The following is a 15,413-nucleotide window of genomic DNA, read 5'->3' as shown; positions in this document are numbered from 1 at the left end:
TTTTACATATGGGTATATAGAAGCGAGGGTTGGGGCAGAGCATGGTATCTCCAGCATCTAGATGCAGGCATTTACACTAGTTCTTTGGCTGGGGTATGTGTTTGTGCCTAACCACATATGCGCATATATACCTGGCTGTTCTAGCATTCTATAAAGAAAACTAGACACCTACTTTCCTTTATAAAATAGGCTCCTATCAGGTGCCCATATATAGGAACGCTGTTAGAGAATTGACCCTATTATGTCCAGCTGGTCAGCCATTTTTGTGGCCTAGGAATTTTGCTAAGTTGTGGATGAAAATATGCGAGAGAAGAGCAGGGATTTTGGCCCAGGAGTGCTAATTCTTCGGTGCTACATTTTTAAAAAATTGCCTATACTGCTGTTCTTCAGACACTTACCTCCATAAACCTAAATTCCACCAGAAATATCAAGTTTATTATTATTATTATTAATACATTTGTATCCCACATTATCCCACCTTTTTGCAGGCTCAATGTGGCTTACAATTCATCGTTGATACTGGAAATAGAAAAGAATGTACATTGGTTTTACAGCAAGTTTTGGGTACATGATGGTGAAATACATAATATTGGAAATAGAGAAGAGTATGCATTTGTTTTAGCAGAAGTTTTGGTTACATGATGGTAAAATACATGATAGTGTTAAAGCCATAGACGTTAGGTGCATGATAGTGTGAAAGCGAAAGACATTAAAGAACGTTCCTGGATATCTTAAAGAAATTAGAGTTACACGTGTTGTTCTTTATGATATATTTTGTCGAAGAGATACGTTTTCAGGATACGTTTTTATGCACTGCAACACTGATATTTTAATATTTTTGTCTTTAAAAAAATGACAAACTGATTTCAATGGAGAAATGGACAGGTTGGAAGTCCTGTTAGCATATCCATGCTTCTGAAAATTGATATAGCAAGGAATAAAGAAGACACAGTATTTAAAAGTACATTAGTGGTGGTGAAACAAAGCTTAGCAAGGCAGCTCAGCTGAATACTATGAAGCGTTTCTGAGTGATTTTTGTGTTTCCTCATTGACACTGAAGTAAGAGTGTGGTGAGATCGATAGCCAAAACCTACACTACCTTTCTATTTGCACTGTGTTGAATGCGAAAGGCCATTTCCATCAATAATGGATATCACTGTGAGCATTTAACCTTCAGGGTCAGACAAAGCCAAAAGGGACAGGTGGGAAGGGGGTGGTAGAAGGAAAAGCACAGGACTGCCAAGCAAAATGCCGGGCTCTGCAATGCGACCAATTAGCAACTACCATACTAATGTCTACACTTAAGGGAAAAAAATTGTGGTCCTCTAGTAATGGACTCTCATTATGCGTACTGCTTTGTGAAGCAGTGTCTCTATTGAACTAACTTCACAAACTAGAGACACAGAGAATAAGAGACAAAAGTAGGGGCTAGGGGGAAGGGTTAGCTAATAGCTTAAAAGAAAAAAAAATCATTAATTTTTCAACTACTGCTTAGCTTTGAGAAGAGAAGGGTTCTGACAGCAGAATTGGAAACTGTTCCCTATTGGCATGGAACTGTGCCAGGGATGTAGGGAGAATGAGAGGCTTTGAGCAACTGGGAGGATTTCAAGGACATTCTCTCATCTTGTCCCACTTGCCTGGAGCTGCCATCTGGTCTTCTGGTAAAGGGAACATTGGTCAAAATTTTCACTGGAAATGATTTGATGGTGTGTTATTGTGTCTGAAATTAAAAGATTGGGAATATATGTCCTGTTTGTATGGAATATACTTCAATGTGTTTCCTGTACAGGACACAATAACTCATGCCCTCCAAAGAGTAGGGATGTGAGCATGCAAAAATAATTTGATTAGATTTCATTTTTATCTGAAATTTCCTGGATTTTATTTTCTTCTCATAACATCCATTTGAATAGAAATTTTTTAATGTATGCTATATTGTTTTAATACACAGTAATCAACTCTCTGTTCTGCACGCTCCCTTGCTCACAACCAACATGACTGAGGGCCTTGGAAGATGTGTAAACAGATGCTTCATATCTGCATATTAATGTATAGTTCAGCAGTGGAGAGAAAGGAACTGTTATACATATGTCTGTTTACTGTGTGCTTCTATCATGTGAACATGACCTCTAGGCTTTTTCCCTACGAGTTTAGCAAAAATGCATAGATGACTTCCATCCATTATTTAATAAAACTTGCAGCAACAAGTTGAACTTCTGAAAGATGCTGATACTGTGAATAATCACAAATGAGGATTCAGTCACTGCATTTAAAGAATAAACTAAAAAGAAATTTTTTACATTGCCTGGGATACGATCACAAAAGTTGCATTTCCAAATGTTGGAGAAACCTAACTGGTGCAAGTATAGTATACGCCTCTGAAGGCCTCACAGAAAATGAAGACGTGTCAGAAAATGAAATGGCTGATACAGAGAAATGGCTGGAAGCGTTCATTGATAGGAGAGTAGGACCATATGACCAGTCTGTGGATAATCAAAAACATTACTGGTGAAAATCATGATTTGGATGCAACTGAAGAAAATGAGGTTGAGGAACCAGAGCAGCAACCTAAGATCACAGAGGCATTTGCAAGTTTGCAAATGGGACTGAAATTTTTTGAAACAGAAAAGGTACTGTAGTTTCTCTTTCAGTTTCACTATTATGATGCGTCTTACATACTTTATTGTATGAGCAAGATGGCGGTCTGAGGCTGTAAGGGGCTCTTTTATAAAACGACCACAGCCTTGCCACATGCCAATCTGGAGCTACCACCGGCCCAACACAGGTGCCAGGAGTAGTTCCAGCCCCAGCGTGCAGAATTTCCAGTGCTAGCGGAAATATTTAAAAAATATTTCTGCAGGTGCTAACCGAGCAGGCCCACGTGCTACCCAATTACCACCAGGTTAGTGCAGGAGCCCTTACTTCCACCTCTGGGCAGTGGTAAGTGCTCCCCCCACCCCCGCATGGTCACGTGGTAAGTGAAATCTTACCACGTGGCCATTTCTTTTTTTGGCCTTTTTACCTGATGTGGTAAAAAGGGCCTCAGCACACTGCAAAAAGCGGCCCCTGCTGTGCAGGGCCCCTTTTACCACAGCTTGGGAAAAGGACCCCTCAGTTATTTTTTTCCCTTTTCTTTTTAATTTTATTCTGTAGTACTATATAAGTTGAATTGCTTATACAGTGATGTGATTTCTTTGGACTCCAAGCACCATGTTATAATGGAGTTGAGCTGTACTTTCTCAACAGGATGGAAATCCAGCACATCAAGCTTGCAAAACTGAGCTCTTAATTAATGGAACCCCGGAATTCATTGATCCAAGAGTGCATGGGCATCAAAAACTTTATGAATGTGTCAGGGTTGCAGGAGGACACTTTGGTTTTTTTTTAAATCTTTTTTTATTAACAAGTTGCGCAGAAACAGAGCCAAATCACAGTCAGATCAAAATATTAAAATTATTATACAAGCCAAAAATGTATAATGGTGTCAGCAAACTTATACACAAAGCCCCGTTCGACAATTCACTTGCAGTTTAACTTAATAAGAAAGAAAGAGAGAGTGACAAAAGATCCCACCCCACTCCCTCCCCTCCTACCCAATTAACCCCCCTTACCCACCCCGTGTCCAGGATTTACAAAGCAGATGCAGTGGCCAAAGGCACGGCAGGTAGTCGCTCCAGACGTCACCTCCACAAGCCACTATACTCCCGGGAGTACCGTTGGGCCAGAAAAGAAACCCTCTGGCCCTCCCAGTCTGTCATCTGACGAATATGAGCATACTACTGCTCCAAAGGTGGGGCAAGTTGACTCCTCCAATTCTGCAAATATCACCTTTTTAGCCAGTAGCAACGCTAGCAGGACAAATTTACATTAGTGACTGTTAATGCTCTGATTCAGTAAATCAGTATCAGAGCCCATCAGCAGGGCCCCATAGGACCACTTATATGAGCCTGTCAAAACATCTTCTAATGCAGCAAGGACCTTTGGCCAAAATTCCCTAAGCAACACACACTCTTGGAAATGATGGACCAAAGAACCCCGTCCCATGCCACAAATATCACACACATCAGATTTCCAAAGGCCCATGACTTTATCCCTGCTTTTAGTAATGAAAGCATTATGCAGTATTTTAAACTGGATCTCATGAAGGCCTACATTGGAAGTGATCCAGAAGGCCAAGCTAAAGCATCTTGACAGTTCTTGGACAGAGACCTCCAACCCCAAACGTGCACTCCACTCTGCTGCCAGTTGTTGAAAAAAGAGGGAAGGTCTATGCTCTCTCCCCAGTTTATACCAAAGAGAAAGTGAATTTTGCTCAGCAGGCACATGGAGGAACACAGTGTCCAATGTGGTAAAAGGGGTAAGATTGCCATGAGAATTTCTCAGAGAGGCTAGATAAGTTCTGAACTGTAAAAATGAGTAAAAGTATCTTTGCAATATATTCCAAGCTAACTGGCATTGCGAGAAGGCAGGGCACTATCCTATCACTTGTCCCACATATCTGTAGCCCCCTTTAACCCAGAGCCCAAAAGGTGACCCAGCCTGGCTAGCAGCAAAATCAGGGTTCCACAAAATCTCCAGAAAGGGGGAGGGTCCCTTTGCTCCCCCCCACTCTAGTTCTCCACCAATCCCATGCCTTCTTCAGGGGGTGCACGAGAGGAGGGGACGCGGACCTTTTTATTCCTACAATGAAAAGCATTGAACACCAAGACAGATGTGTCAGCGTTCTCCCGCACACCTTCTGTTGCAAATCTAAATTGACCTATATGAAGCGAAGAACCGCTGCAACATGCAACATTATAAAGATGAAGGTCAGGTAAATTTACCCCCCCCCCCCCCCCCTCCAGTGTGATCCTGAATGAGTTTGTTATAGCCAATCCTTGCTCTGCATGCCCCCCACACAAAGGAAGAAACCTTCCCACGATAAAATAGTTCATCTCTGTGGAACACCCAAAGAGGCATCATTTGTAGAGGATATAGTATCTTTGGAAGAAGAACCATTTTGACCAGAGCAATTCGACCTAAGAAGGAGATAGGAAGGTCTCGCCAATGATGATATAAGGTCCGGATAGCCTCCAGTTTTCCCCTCACATTCTTATACATGACTCCAACATCTGAATGAAGGTAAATCCCTAAATACTTCAAGGACCTGTGGTCCAAGCAAAAGGAAAGTTAGGCAAACCTTTACAACTACAATTAATAGAAATCGCCATAGCTTCTGACTTATCAAAATGTATCTTCATCCTTGAAAAATTGCCAGACCGCTGTAAGAGTTGTCAGGATGGGAATCCCCCGAGATGCATGTTCCATAAATATTAACATCATATCTGCAAAGAGGTTAATTTTATATTCATATGACCTCACCCGAATGCCCTCCAAATCTACTGCGTGATGAATTTTACAAACCAAGGGTTCCAGCGAGAGGACAAATAACATAGGAGATAGAGGACACCCTATCACGGACTGTCACGGAGTCCGGAGTAGTGAGCCCTTGGGCCACTGCCAGTGACCGGCAGCAGCAGATGAACCACCCGAACAGGAAGCAAGGCTGAACACAGACAGGCTGGTAGAAGCAGGACTGGAACTAGCAGGATGGGAACTGAAGCTGTAGATGAGTGGGGCTGGAATAAGCAGGACTGGAACAACCAGATTCTGGAATGGGCTTGGCTTGGCTGGAACCGGATGCTGGAACGGGCTTGGCTTGGCTGGAATGGAAGCTGAAAGCAGACAGGGTTGGAACAAACAGTGGAGGAACTGAAGCTGAAGACAAACAGGGCAGACACAAGTAGGATTAGAACTGAAGCTGAAGGCTTGCAGGGCTGGAACAAGCAGGGTTGGAGTAGAAGTTGAAGACTGGCAAGACAAGGACTAGCAAGGCTGGAACTGCAACAAACACACACAGATGAAAACTCATCTGAAGACCTCTGTTGCAAAGTCAAGCCTGAAAGTTTCCAGGTGTTTAATAAAGGCAATTACAGATGAGGTCACAAGTACAAGTGAGGCTTGGCAGCAAAAACACCAGAGCGCGGCTTGGCTGCAGGAACACCAGGGCGAGGCTTGGTTGCAAGAGCACCAAAGTGAGGCTTGACTGCAGGAACCCCAAAGCAAGTCTGGAATGCTGGAACATCAGAATAGGACTGGAATGAACTCTGGAACATGTTTGGGGAAACAGGAAGAAGACAGTTCACAGCAGCCATAGGGCCTGGTCACTAGGAGGCAAGGTGAGTGTAGGCATGGGATACAGTCACAATCGTGACACACACCCTGGCGAGTTCCCCTCTTCATACCAAACCTCTCAGTAAGACTGCCATTAATCAAAATCTGCGCTGTGGGCTTTTTGTACAAAGCCCTAATGCCCGCCAGGTACTTCCCGAAGATGCCAAATTTGGGGAGCACCCAAAACAAATGATCCCAAAGAATTTTGTTGAATGCCTTTTCTGCGTCGGGGCTAGTGATAATTGCATCAACAAGATGCCCTCCCTTCGCATGTAAGGCCCTGAACGCTCACAAAATATTAATGGAAGCATATCTGCCAGGTACAAATCCCGTTTGATCCCCGTGAACCAAGCAGGGCAGCATTTTGCCCAATCTAGAGGCCAATATACTAGCAGAAATCTTAATGTCTTGGTTTAACAAAGAGATGGGGCGGTATGAGCCCAATTGCTCTGCATTGCGGCCAGGTTTAGGCAACACAACAATGGTGGCATGGGTTAGGGACCCCGTCTGTTCATTGGAATTGCCTAAGGCCTGACAGAGGTCTTCAAGGGCCAATCAACTGAGTACCCAAGATCTTATAAAATTCAGACCCCAATCCATACAGTCCGGGCATTGGTTTGAGGATGCCAATTTTTTTTTTTAAGTGCTAAGTTTACGGAAGAACTCTACTGCGAACCTTTGTGTATCAGTTCCCAAGTGCGGCAAGCTACATGTGTAACTTTTAGTATTCTATAAATTAAGCATGTAAGTAGGAGATGCTCCCATACTCCGCCCATGTATACACGCTCTTGCAATCACAGAATAGCATGCAGTGCATTTAGGTGCGTAAGTGCCAATTTTTGTGGCAGTTATGCTTGCACGATGTGTGTGCCTGCATGTGCCCAGTTATAGAAATGCCCTGAGAGAGTAGAAATACCATTTTATTTTTTTTTATCATTTCAAAATGGAAATGACACATCAGTATCACAAATATTGATGTTTTAATGTTTTTTTAAAACAGCCCATCCTTAATCTTCAGCTTTATAATTCATTTTGGTACATGTGTTTTTAGTAAAAGCAATCTTCAACCACTAAACTGAGCAAAGATGAACTGGAAATCAGATTATATGCATGACTCAAAGGTTTCCTTTTCCCAAGATGACTTTGATATCCTTCACCAAGTTAATGCAGACGCATGTCAAAACTCAAACTGCCACAAATAAAGGCAGAGCTTTTTCTGTGGAAAGATGCCTTCAGACATTAACCCCCAGATCTAGTAGTGCTACTTAAATTGCAAGTGCAAATCCGGTTGTATTCTGGATTTGCTTGTGCAACTTAATTAGTTACAAGGGAGAGAAGGAAGACCCGTGGTGCTCTAAGAGAGAAAGGAACAGGGTAACTACTTCAGGAGTACAGCTGAACTTACTGTGGATGGCCACTGGGGGGAAAGGGGGGGGGGGCTCTGGAGACAAAGCCTAGATCCAGGGTTGCCAGATGGGCGGTTTTCCTGCCCAATTGGGCGGTTTTCCGCAACCCGCCGCGGGAAACTTTTGCCCGCGGCGGGTTGCAGTTTTTTTGGGCTTTTTTTTTTTCTGTGCGGGTTTTGGGCGGTTTTTTCGGCCGGCGGGGGGTGGGGCTAATGGTGACAGAGGCGGGGTTTGGTGACGTATTGAGTGGGGCGATGACGGTGGGGGCGGGGCTGATGACGGAAGGGGTGGGGCTGATGACGGTGGGGGCGGGGTGATGACAGAAGGGGCGGGGTGATGGTGTCGGGGGTGGGGTGTGTGCGGTTTTTGAGCGGGTTTTGGGCTGTTTTGGGTGGGAATTTTTTTTTTTTATATGGCAACACTGCCTAGATCCCTTGGGGAAAGAAACAAGATGTGTGATGGCTGCTTACACTCAGAGGAAGTAGAACAGAGTTCCCATGACTGCAGGAAACCTGTGGAATTCAGCTATATAAGGTATTTCAAAAATACCTACCAAGCACACAGTGCTTGTGACATAACACAAGTGGCAGTCTGTAGCATGTCAAAAAGAAAGTCTAGTAGTTTTTGCTGAGGCTTCAGTCTTGTTCCTGTAGACAAAAGGCCTTTGGCTAACAAGATAGATGAATATTATCATTCTAAATGGAAATGTTTGACTGTAACCTAGCAAAGTCATGTCAGTCTTGGCTTTATTGAAAGCTAAGTATTCTGAACAAAAAATAGATTTAAGCACTGAGTACTTCAGAATTAAATTGTCTGTGGTAACCATAGCAATCACATGCAAGAACCAGCAATAGGTGATCTTAATCAGAGAGAAAAGACAGGTTTATTTATAGTTTAATCCCATAACAGGAAATTCTGATTCAGGACAATAGATTACAGAGTAGGGGATGTTTCAGGTCAACTGGAAGATGGGGCTAAAAAAGGAAATTTAAGAGACTTTAATAGATGAGTTTCATCTCTATCTGTTTTCTGATTTCTGGATGAATTGAACAAAGGCCCTTTTTTGTTTGTTTGCTCTTTTTTTTCAGGTATCCTTGTGCCTCCACAGGTAACTCTGTTTATACTTCATTATCAAACCAGAGTTTAGCCCTCTTCCCTCCACCCTCCACTACAGTGAGGCACTGTTCACTTGGGGGGTGATATTAAGCCCTCGGCAGCCAACATTTTTTTAAGCTGCTGACAGCTCTGACATTGAATATCCGGGTATGAGCAGTCACCCGGAAGTTAGCTGCGCACTGGCCAATATCCAGACCGGTGCCCAGTTAAATCAGTGGATAAAGTTAGGACGGCCTTTTGACTGTCCTAATATCTGATTATTTAGCCACTTGAACTGAATATTACTGCTAACTGGTTAGGTACTGGCACTGCCCACAAACCACCTAGCACTAACTGGACAGTGTAGAGGTGATTAGTGCTGACATTCAGTGGCACTGTCCAGTGGCGTATTTAAACTAGGTGCATCAGTGGCATATGCATCCTCTGTCAGACCCCCCCCCCCCCCCCCAACACACACAACTTAAAATCCTCTCGGCTGTAGTCTTCACCTGGGTAGCGGCATTCATAGGCTTCCTGCGGCCTGCTCCGGGACTTCTTTCCTGAACCGTCCCACCTTTCACACAACAGGAAGTTGCATTAGAAGGAGAAGAACGGTTTGGGGAGGTAGTCCCGGAGCAGGCCGCAGGCAGCCTATGAGTGCCACTGTTGCTGCCCGGGTGAAGACTAAAGCTGACAGGATTTTAAGGTGTGGGGTGGGGCCAGAGTGGCAGCACGGGAGGGGAGACGCACCCCCTGTAAAAGTTCCTGGCTATGCTACCGGCACTTTCTAGTTAGGTGCCACCGAATATCCATGGATACGCAGGCACAAGTGATTGAACCAGGCAGGAGGCTGTCCTAATTTAAATTGCTTTGAATATAGGCCCCTTATATTTTAAGGGGTGTTCACTTATAAATAATCATACATCATAATGAAATAAAAACTGTTTGTTGTAATAATAGTTTTAGGTCCATAAAATTTAACTTGACTTCTGAGAACCCCTAAAGAACTCCCTCCAACACTGAACTGCTCTCATGCTGTATTTTCCTGCTGCCTCCCTGGTCTGTAACCCATTACCTTTGCTCTTGGATTGTACACAGAGTCCTACAGAAAAAGACTTACTATCAAGTATATACTGTGACTATGTATATTGGCTTCTGGTGAAGGGAGGTGGGAAGAGAGATTGAGGTGTAATGTGAAAAGTTTGTTCAGAACTAGAATGAAGAGATTTGGGTAAAAAAACAACCTGCAATAAAATGAGAAGAGGAAAAGAGATGAGGTGCTCCTTCCTATGTAAGGGCATTTCTACATTAGCACTGTTTACAAATAAGGCCAGGCCAAAGAATCAGCCCTAGAACTATATGATGTCTCTCTCTCTCTCTCTCTCTCTCTCTCTCTCTCTCTCTCTCTCTCTGTATATATATATATATATATATATATATATACACACAGCAACATGCCTATTGAACAAGGTCCATGTCAGAGCCAGGGATAGAGTGTTTATATGCACATTCAATCCCCAGGCCCCAAGGTTTTTTGGGAATTAAAACAGGAAATCACTTTGGCATTCTGATGGGCCAATGCTCAGAGCCTAACATCAACAAAGGAGCCAATTAGCGCTGGACTAGCAACAATGTTAATCTGTGCAGAATGTTCAGAGGGCTCTAGCGCAGGAAACAGCATGCACACCAAAGATTAACGCAAATAGTAATTAAATGTAGTCAAATGGATATTAATGAGGTCATTTCCTATTCCTTCCCCAATGCTCAGAGAACAGTGCACAAAACAAAGCCGTCCTTACTGCTAGAAACCTAATGCCTGATTGGAGCTAGCATTGGGGTGTCTGAAGAGAGGATTTTCCACAATTTTTTACCTTAAAATCTGCCAGCTTTGATTGAATCTGGAAGCAGAACGAAGCTTCTGCAAGCCTCTAAGCACTGGGAGTGAGAAACCTGTGTGCAAGTCCAAGCAAAGCCGAAAATGAAAGCACACATTGGCACCTGTTTTATGCACTTAAATATAAGCCTTCCAGTGAAAAAGAAATTTGAAAGGCTTATATTTAAAGGTGCAGAGGAACAGTGTCGATGTATGCTTCACTTCCAGATCTGCTTGGGCATGCACACAAGAGCCACGCTTACTGCGAAACTCTAGTGTGCATGCACCAGGCACATTCCTCCCCTTACTTTTGGTCTCACACTGTGCATATTATTTGTATGCAATTAATGTTGACCATTGGGGAGTTATTTTTCTGTGCTGTTCCTGCATTATTCCCGGGCGCTGTTTGCTATAGTGCCGGAGTTCTGACATCAGCCCATGAAAGAGAAAATCAAAGTGAAAGGCAGTGTGTGCTTTGGAGAGGGGACAATCTACATTTTTATGTGGGAGATGAATTTCAGATGGTGAGACCTTTGAAACTATGAATAAATGTTGGGATTCTGCTTAGAAAAGCATTTTATGTTGTTAAAATATATTTTTCAGTAAAAGTGCATCAGATGAAAAGAAGAAGTGGGCAGCCCAAGGGGTGACACATGCCTGCCAGTATCCTACACAGTCCCCAACCTGGCAAGAGAAGCTGACACTGGAAATTGACAGTGAGGACATAGAGCATGAAGGTGAGACATTATGAATGAGAAAGGAAGAGACACAGATGAGAAATACTTCCTAGAGCAATGCATGCCTCACACGCCTTTTGCTTTGTGAATGTGCTGTACATGTTGCACATATGCATTTCTGAAGGGAGGAGAAGAAACCTTAAGAACATAGCCACACCAATGGTCCATCACTCCAGGCATCTTGTTTTAGACAGGAGCCAGTCTGAGTCTCATGGAAGTATGTGACTAGTCCTAATGGAGAGATTCCTGTTGTTCTTAGCCAGATTGAGGCAGTAAGAGGTAGTTATCACCCAGATCTATGTGGCTAATAGTTACTAACAGACCTGTCCTCTAGAAACTTCTCCAAACCTTTTTTCAAACCCAGGTATATTATACTGACTTTCACCATATCTTGTGGCAACAAATTCCACAGCTTAGGGAGGGAGGAGGGAGAGGGAGGGAGGGAGAGGAGAGAGAGGGAGGGGGGCCTGCACCTTGGACGGAAGGGGGGCCTGGAACTCGGAGGAGAGGGAAGGAGGGGGTCATGGAACTCGGAGCCCCACACACACACACACACACTCACTCACTCTCTGTCTCTCACATACACTCTCTCTCACACACTCTACTACTACTACTACTACTTGACATTTCTAAAGCGCTACTAGGGTTACGCAGCGCTGTACAATTTAACATAGAAGGACAGTCCCTGCTAAAAGGAGCTTACAATCTAAAGGACAAATGTACAGTCAGTCAAATAGGGGCAGTCTAGATTTCCTGTAAGGTATAAGGTTAGGTGCCGAAAGCAACATTGAAGAGGTGAAGAGGCTCTCTCTCTCACACACACACTCTCTCTCTCTCTCTCTCTCTCTCTCTCTCTCTCTCTCTCTCTCTCTCTCTCTCTCTCTCTAACACAAACACACACACACACTCTGTCTGTCTGTCTCTCTCTCACTCATTCTCTCTCTCACTTACACACACACACACTCTGTCTGTCTCTCTCTCACTCATTCTCTCTCTCACTTACACACACACACACACACACACACACACACACACACACTCCATCTCTCACACACACACTCTCTCTTTCTCAAACATACACACTCTGAGGAAAACCTTGCTAGTGCCTGCTTCATTTGTGTCAGAAACGGGCCTGTTTTACTAGTGATTTTATAAACCTCCCTCATATTCCTTCTCTCTCTTCACCAAGCTGAAGAGCTGTAACCTGTTTAGCCTTTTCAATAAGGGAGCCACATTCCCTTTATCATTTTTTGTTACTCTTCTCTTTGTCTTTATAGATCCACTATGGGGCTCATTTTTGAAACTGTAAAACATCTATAAAGTGACATTTGAACATTTTGCTTGACAAAACGTTCAAATCCCTATTTTCGAAACCCATTTTTTGTAAATGATTTTCTATGCTGCTCATCCGCAGTGCTTTCAAACCGCACAGGAGTGTGCTGGAGCCGTGTTAAGGGTGGGATTTGGGTGTGATTGGATGTTTTTCTGCCATAACGAAACAAAACAAAAATGTCCTGGACTAAAACTAAGATGTTTTGAGCTAGACATGTTTTAATAACAACTAAGCCACAAAAAGTGCCCTAAATGGCCAGATTACCACTTGAGGAATAAAGAATAAAGGAAGAACCCCCCCCCCCCCCCCTTACTTCTCCAGTGGTCACCATACAATTATAAGGAGGTAAGAGTGAGAAATGTACTACTTGGGACCTTTTATAGGAAGTCCACTGCAGTGCCCCCTAGGGTGCTCCACTGCTGTGCTGAGATATCTGTGTGGCCACTTTACTAAGAATGCAGGCTCCTCCTACATCCCAATGGCTTGATTTTGTGTTTTTTTTTATTGGACGTTTTTTTTTTTCTTCAAAAATGGTCCAAAATAATAGACGCACTGAGTACAGCAACGTCTAGCAATGGCCATTTTCGAAACAAAAAGATCAATGTTTTGCTATTTCGAAAATCGCTATATTCCACCACTTGAATTTTGAACATTATTTCCAAAGTCGGAAATAAAAGTTATATCGAAAATTCCCCTCTACATCTTTTTTTTCTTTTTTGATAACTGCTCATAGTTTTCAAGGTGTTGATACCATGGACTGTAGAGAGAGAGAGAGAATGATATTTTCAGTTTTGTTCCTTTTGCTAACACTTTTTGTTTCTTTGCTGCTGCACAGTGAACTAAAGGAGATTATGGGTTGGACATGTGAAATAAATTTTGTTTCACACTGACATTTCTATCCTTTCTTTTTCCCCATTTATATCATTTTATTCATTTCGTTTTAGCATTGTGACTTTTTCTGAAGTAATTCCCACATGGGGGAAGGGAGAGGAAAGACTACGCAAAACAGTGGATTTCAATAAGTGGCTTGAGTCTTGGTGTAAAGAAGACGTTTTTAGATACATAGGAGCATGGGTTAATACGTGAAAAAATAACAGGCTGTAGTGTAATGAGGGGCTGCATCTTTCTGTGATGGGAAAAAGGATCCTTGGGAAGAAATTCAGGCAATATGTTTCTAGATATTTAAACTAGATTGCAGGGGTGACAAAAGGAAACAAGGGATTTAAGAAAGTCACCCCCAGAATAAACATGATGGCAGAGGGAAAAGTCATCTAATATAGAAAACCACCCAAACTCACTAAGCACATGGAAAGCAATGAGCACAAATGGTCGTAGTTTAGGTAAAAAGGTTCAAGACTTGCAAGCCCTGATGTTTGAAGAAAACATGGATACTGTTCCTATTACAGAGACGTGGTTCAGTGATTCCCATGAATGGGATGTGACTATACCGGGCTATAATCTTTTTAGGAAGGATAGAGAGGGCTGAAGAGGTGGAGGAGTGGCGCTGTATATGAGAGACAATATCAGAGTGGCTGAAATGTGGGGAACCTGAGGAAAGGAAGAAGCTTTATGGATTGTCCTGGAAAGAGAAATGGAACCAGTATCCACACGGGGATTATCTACAGACCTCTGGCACAAACGGAGAAGCTAGACAAGTGTTATGATTCTGCTATACAGGCAGAGAAATGTTTGGGACTTGCTCCTGATTGGCTTATCAGGGACTGAGCTGACGGTTGGAGCAACAGACGTCAGAAGCCTGATCTACTTAAGCCTACCTTGCCTTACCTTCCTTGCTTTAGCGTTTGATTGTTGATTGCTGTCAGCTGAAGCCTGCTTTCCTCTCTCTCTCTCTGTTTGTGCTAGTGCACTCTGTGTTAAGTTGGAGATTTGCTTTCCCTCCTTGTAGCTTGTAGATTCTGTGTGAGTGCTGGGTTTTCCCAGCCTGTGCTGATTGCCTCTCTACACTGCACCTGGCTCTATTCTCTGTTTGGCTGGTGTTGTATTGTTTGTAGTAAGATTGTCCCTTGTATGGTTCCAGTTTGTTTGTTTAAGTTTCCCTTTCTTCTGTGTTACCCTTTTTGTGCTTGCTTAGTGTTTGCCTTGTAAGTCCTGCCTTTGTTGGCAGCTTCCTGACCCTTTGTATTGTCCTGGGGGTTTGCTTTAACCCTTTGACTGCAGTGTCAGCCCTGCTTCTGGCAGGTTAGTGTTTTAAAATCAGTCTTTTCCTTTAGCCTGCTTTTATTCTTTCTGTGCTGTGTCTGTCTCCCGTTTCTGGTGAGCTCTTCTCCTTATCTGATCTGTGTGTGTGTTTAGTCTACGCTCTCTGTTTGCTTACCATTCCCTTTAATGAGTGTTGTGTGGCACAGCCCTGTGTATCTCTATATAGCAGTTCCCTTTTTCACTGTGTGTTGTGAGGCCAGCCTGGTGCATTCTTGTGTGTGGATTCCCTTTACCTTTGTGTGCTGTGTGGCACTGCCTTGTGTATCCCCATATAGCAGTTCCTCTTATTCCTGTGTGTGGTGAGGTCAGCATTGTGTATTATTAGGTGGGTTCCCTTTTTCCTTGTGCGCTGTATGGTACAGCCTTGAGTGTTCCCTTGTGTGGCTTCCTTTTTCCTTGTCTGCCCTTTGGCACAGCCTTGTATTTCCTTTTGAAACGTCTGTCGGTCACTTTTCCCTTGCATCCTTAGCTAGTGCTGTGTGTGTTGCTGATGCTCCAGTCCCTTTGGGGACCCCTCGTTATTCTTTCTCCCTTCC

The 15,413-nt window shown here is 43.3% G+C and overlaps 1 protein-coding gene across 1 annotated transcript in view; it reads left to right on the top strand.

Annotated features, from left to right (window-relative positions):
* CCDC33 (coiled-coil domain containing 33) overlaps nucleotides 1-15,413 on the top strand; it is a 642,117-nt gene that overhangs the window by 191,006 nt on the left and 435,698 nt on the right. The window contains exon 5 of the mRNA XM_030187021.1: nucleotides 11,191-11,324. Within this exon, the coding sequence (XP_030042881.1) occupies nucleotides 11,191-11,324 (134 nt within the window). The remainder of the gene's footprint in view (nucleotides 1-11,190; nucleotides 11,325-15,413) is intronic.

This window comes from Microcaecilia unicolor, chromosome 1 (assembly GCF_901765095.1).
Source record: "Microcaecilia unicolor chromosome 1, aMicUni1.1, whole genome shotgun sequence".
Classification (NCBI taxonomy): Eukaryota; Metazoa; Chordata; class Amphibia; order Gymnophiona; family Siphonopidae; genus Microcaecilia; species Microcaecilia unicolor.
The sequence above is the reverse complement of the archived record's forward strand: the minus strand, read 5'-3'. Positions and strand labels throughout refer to the sequence as shown.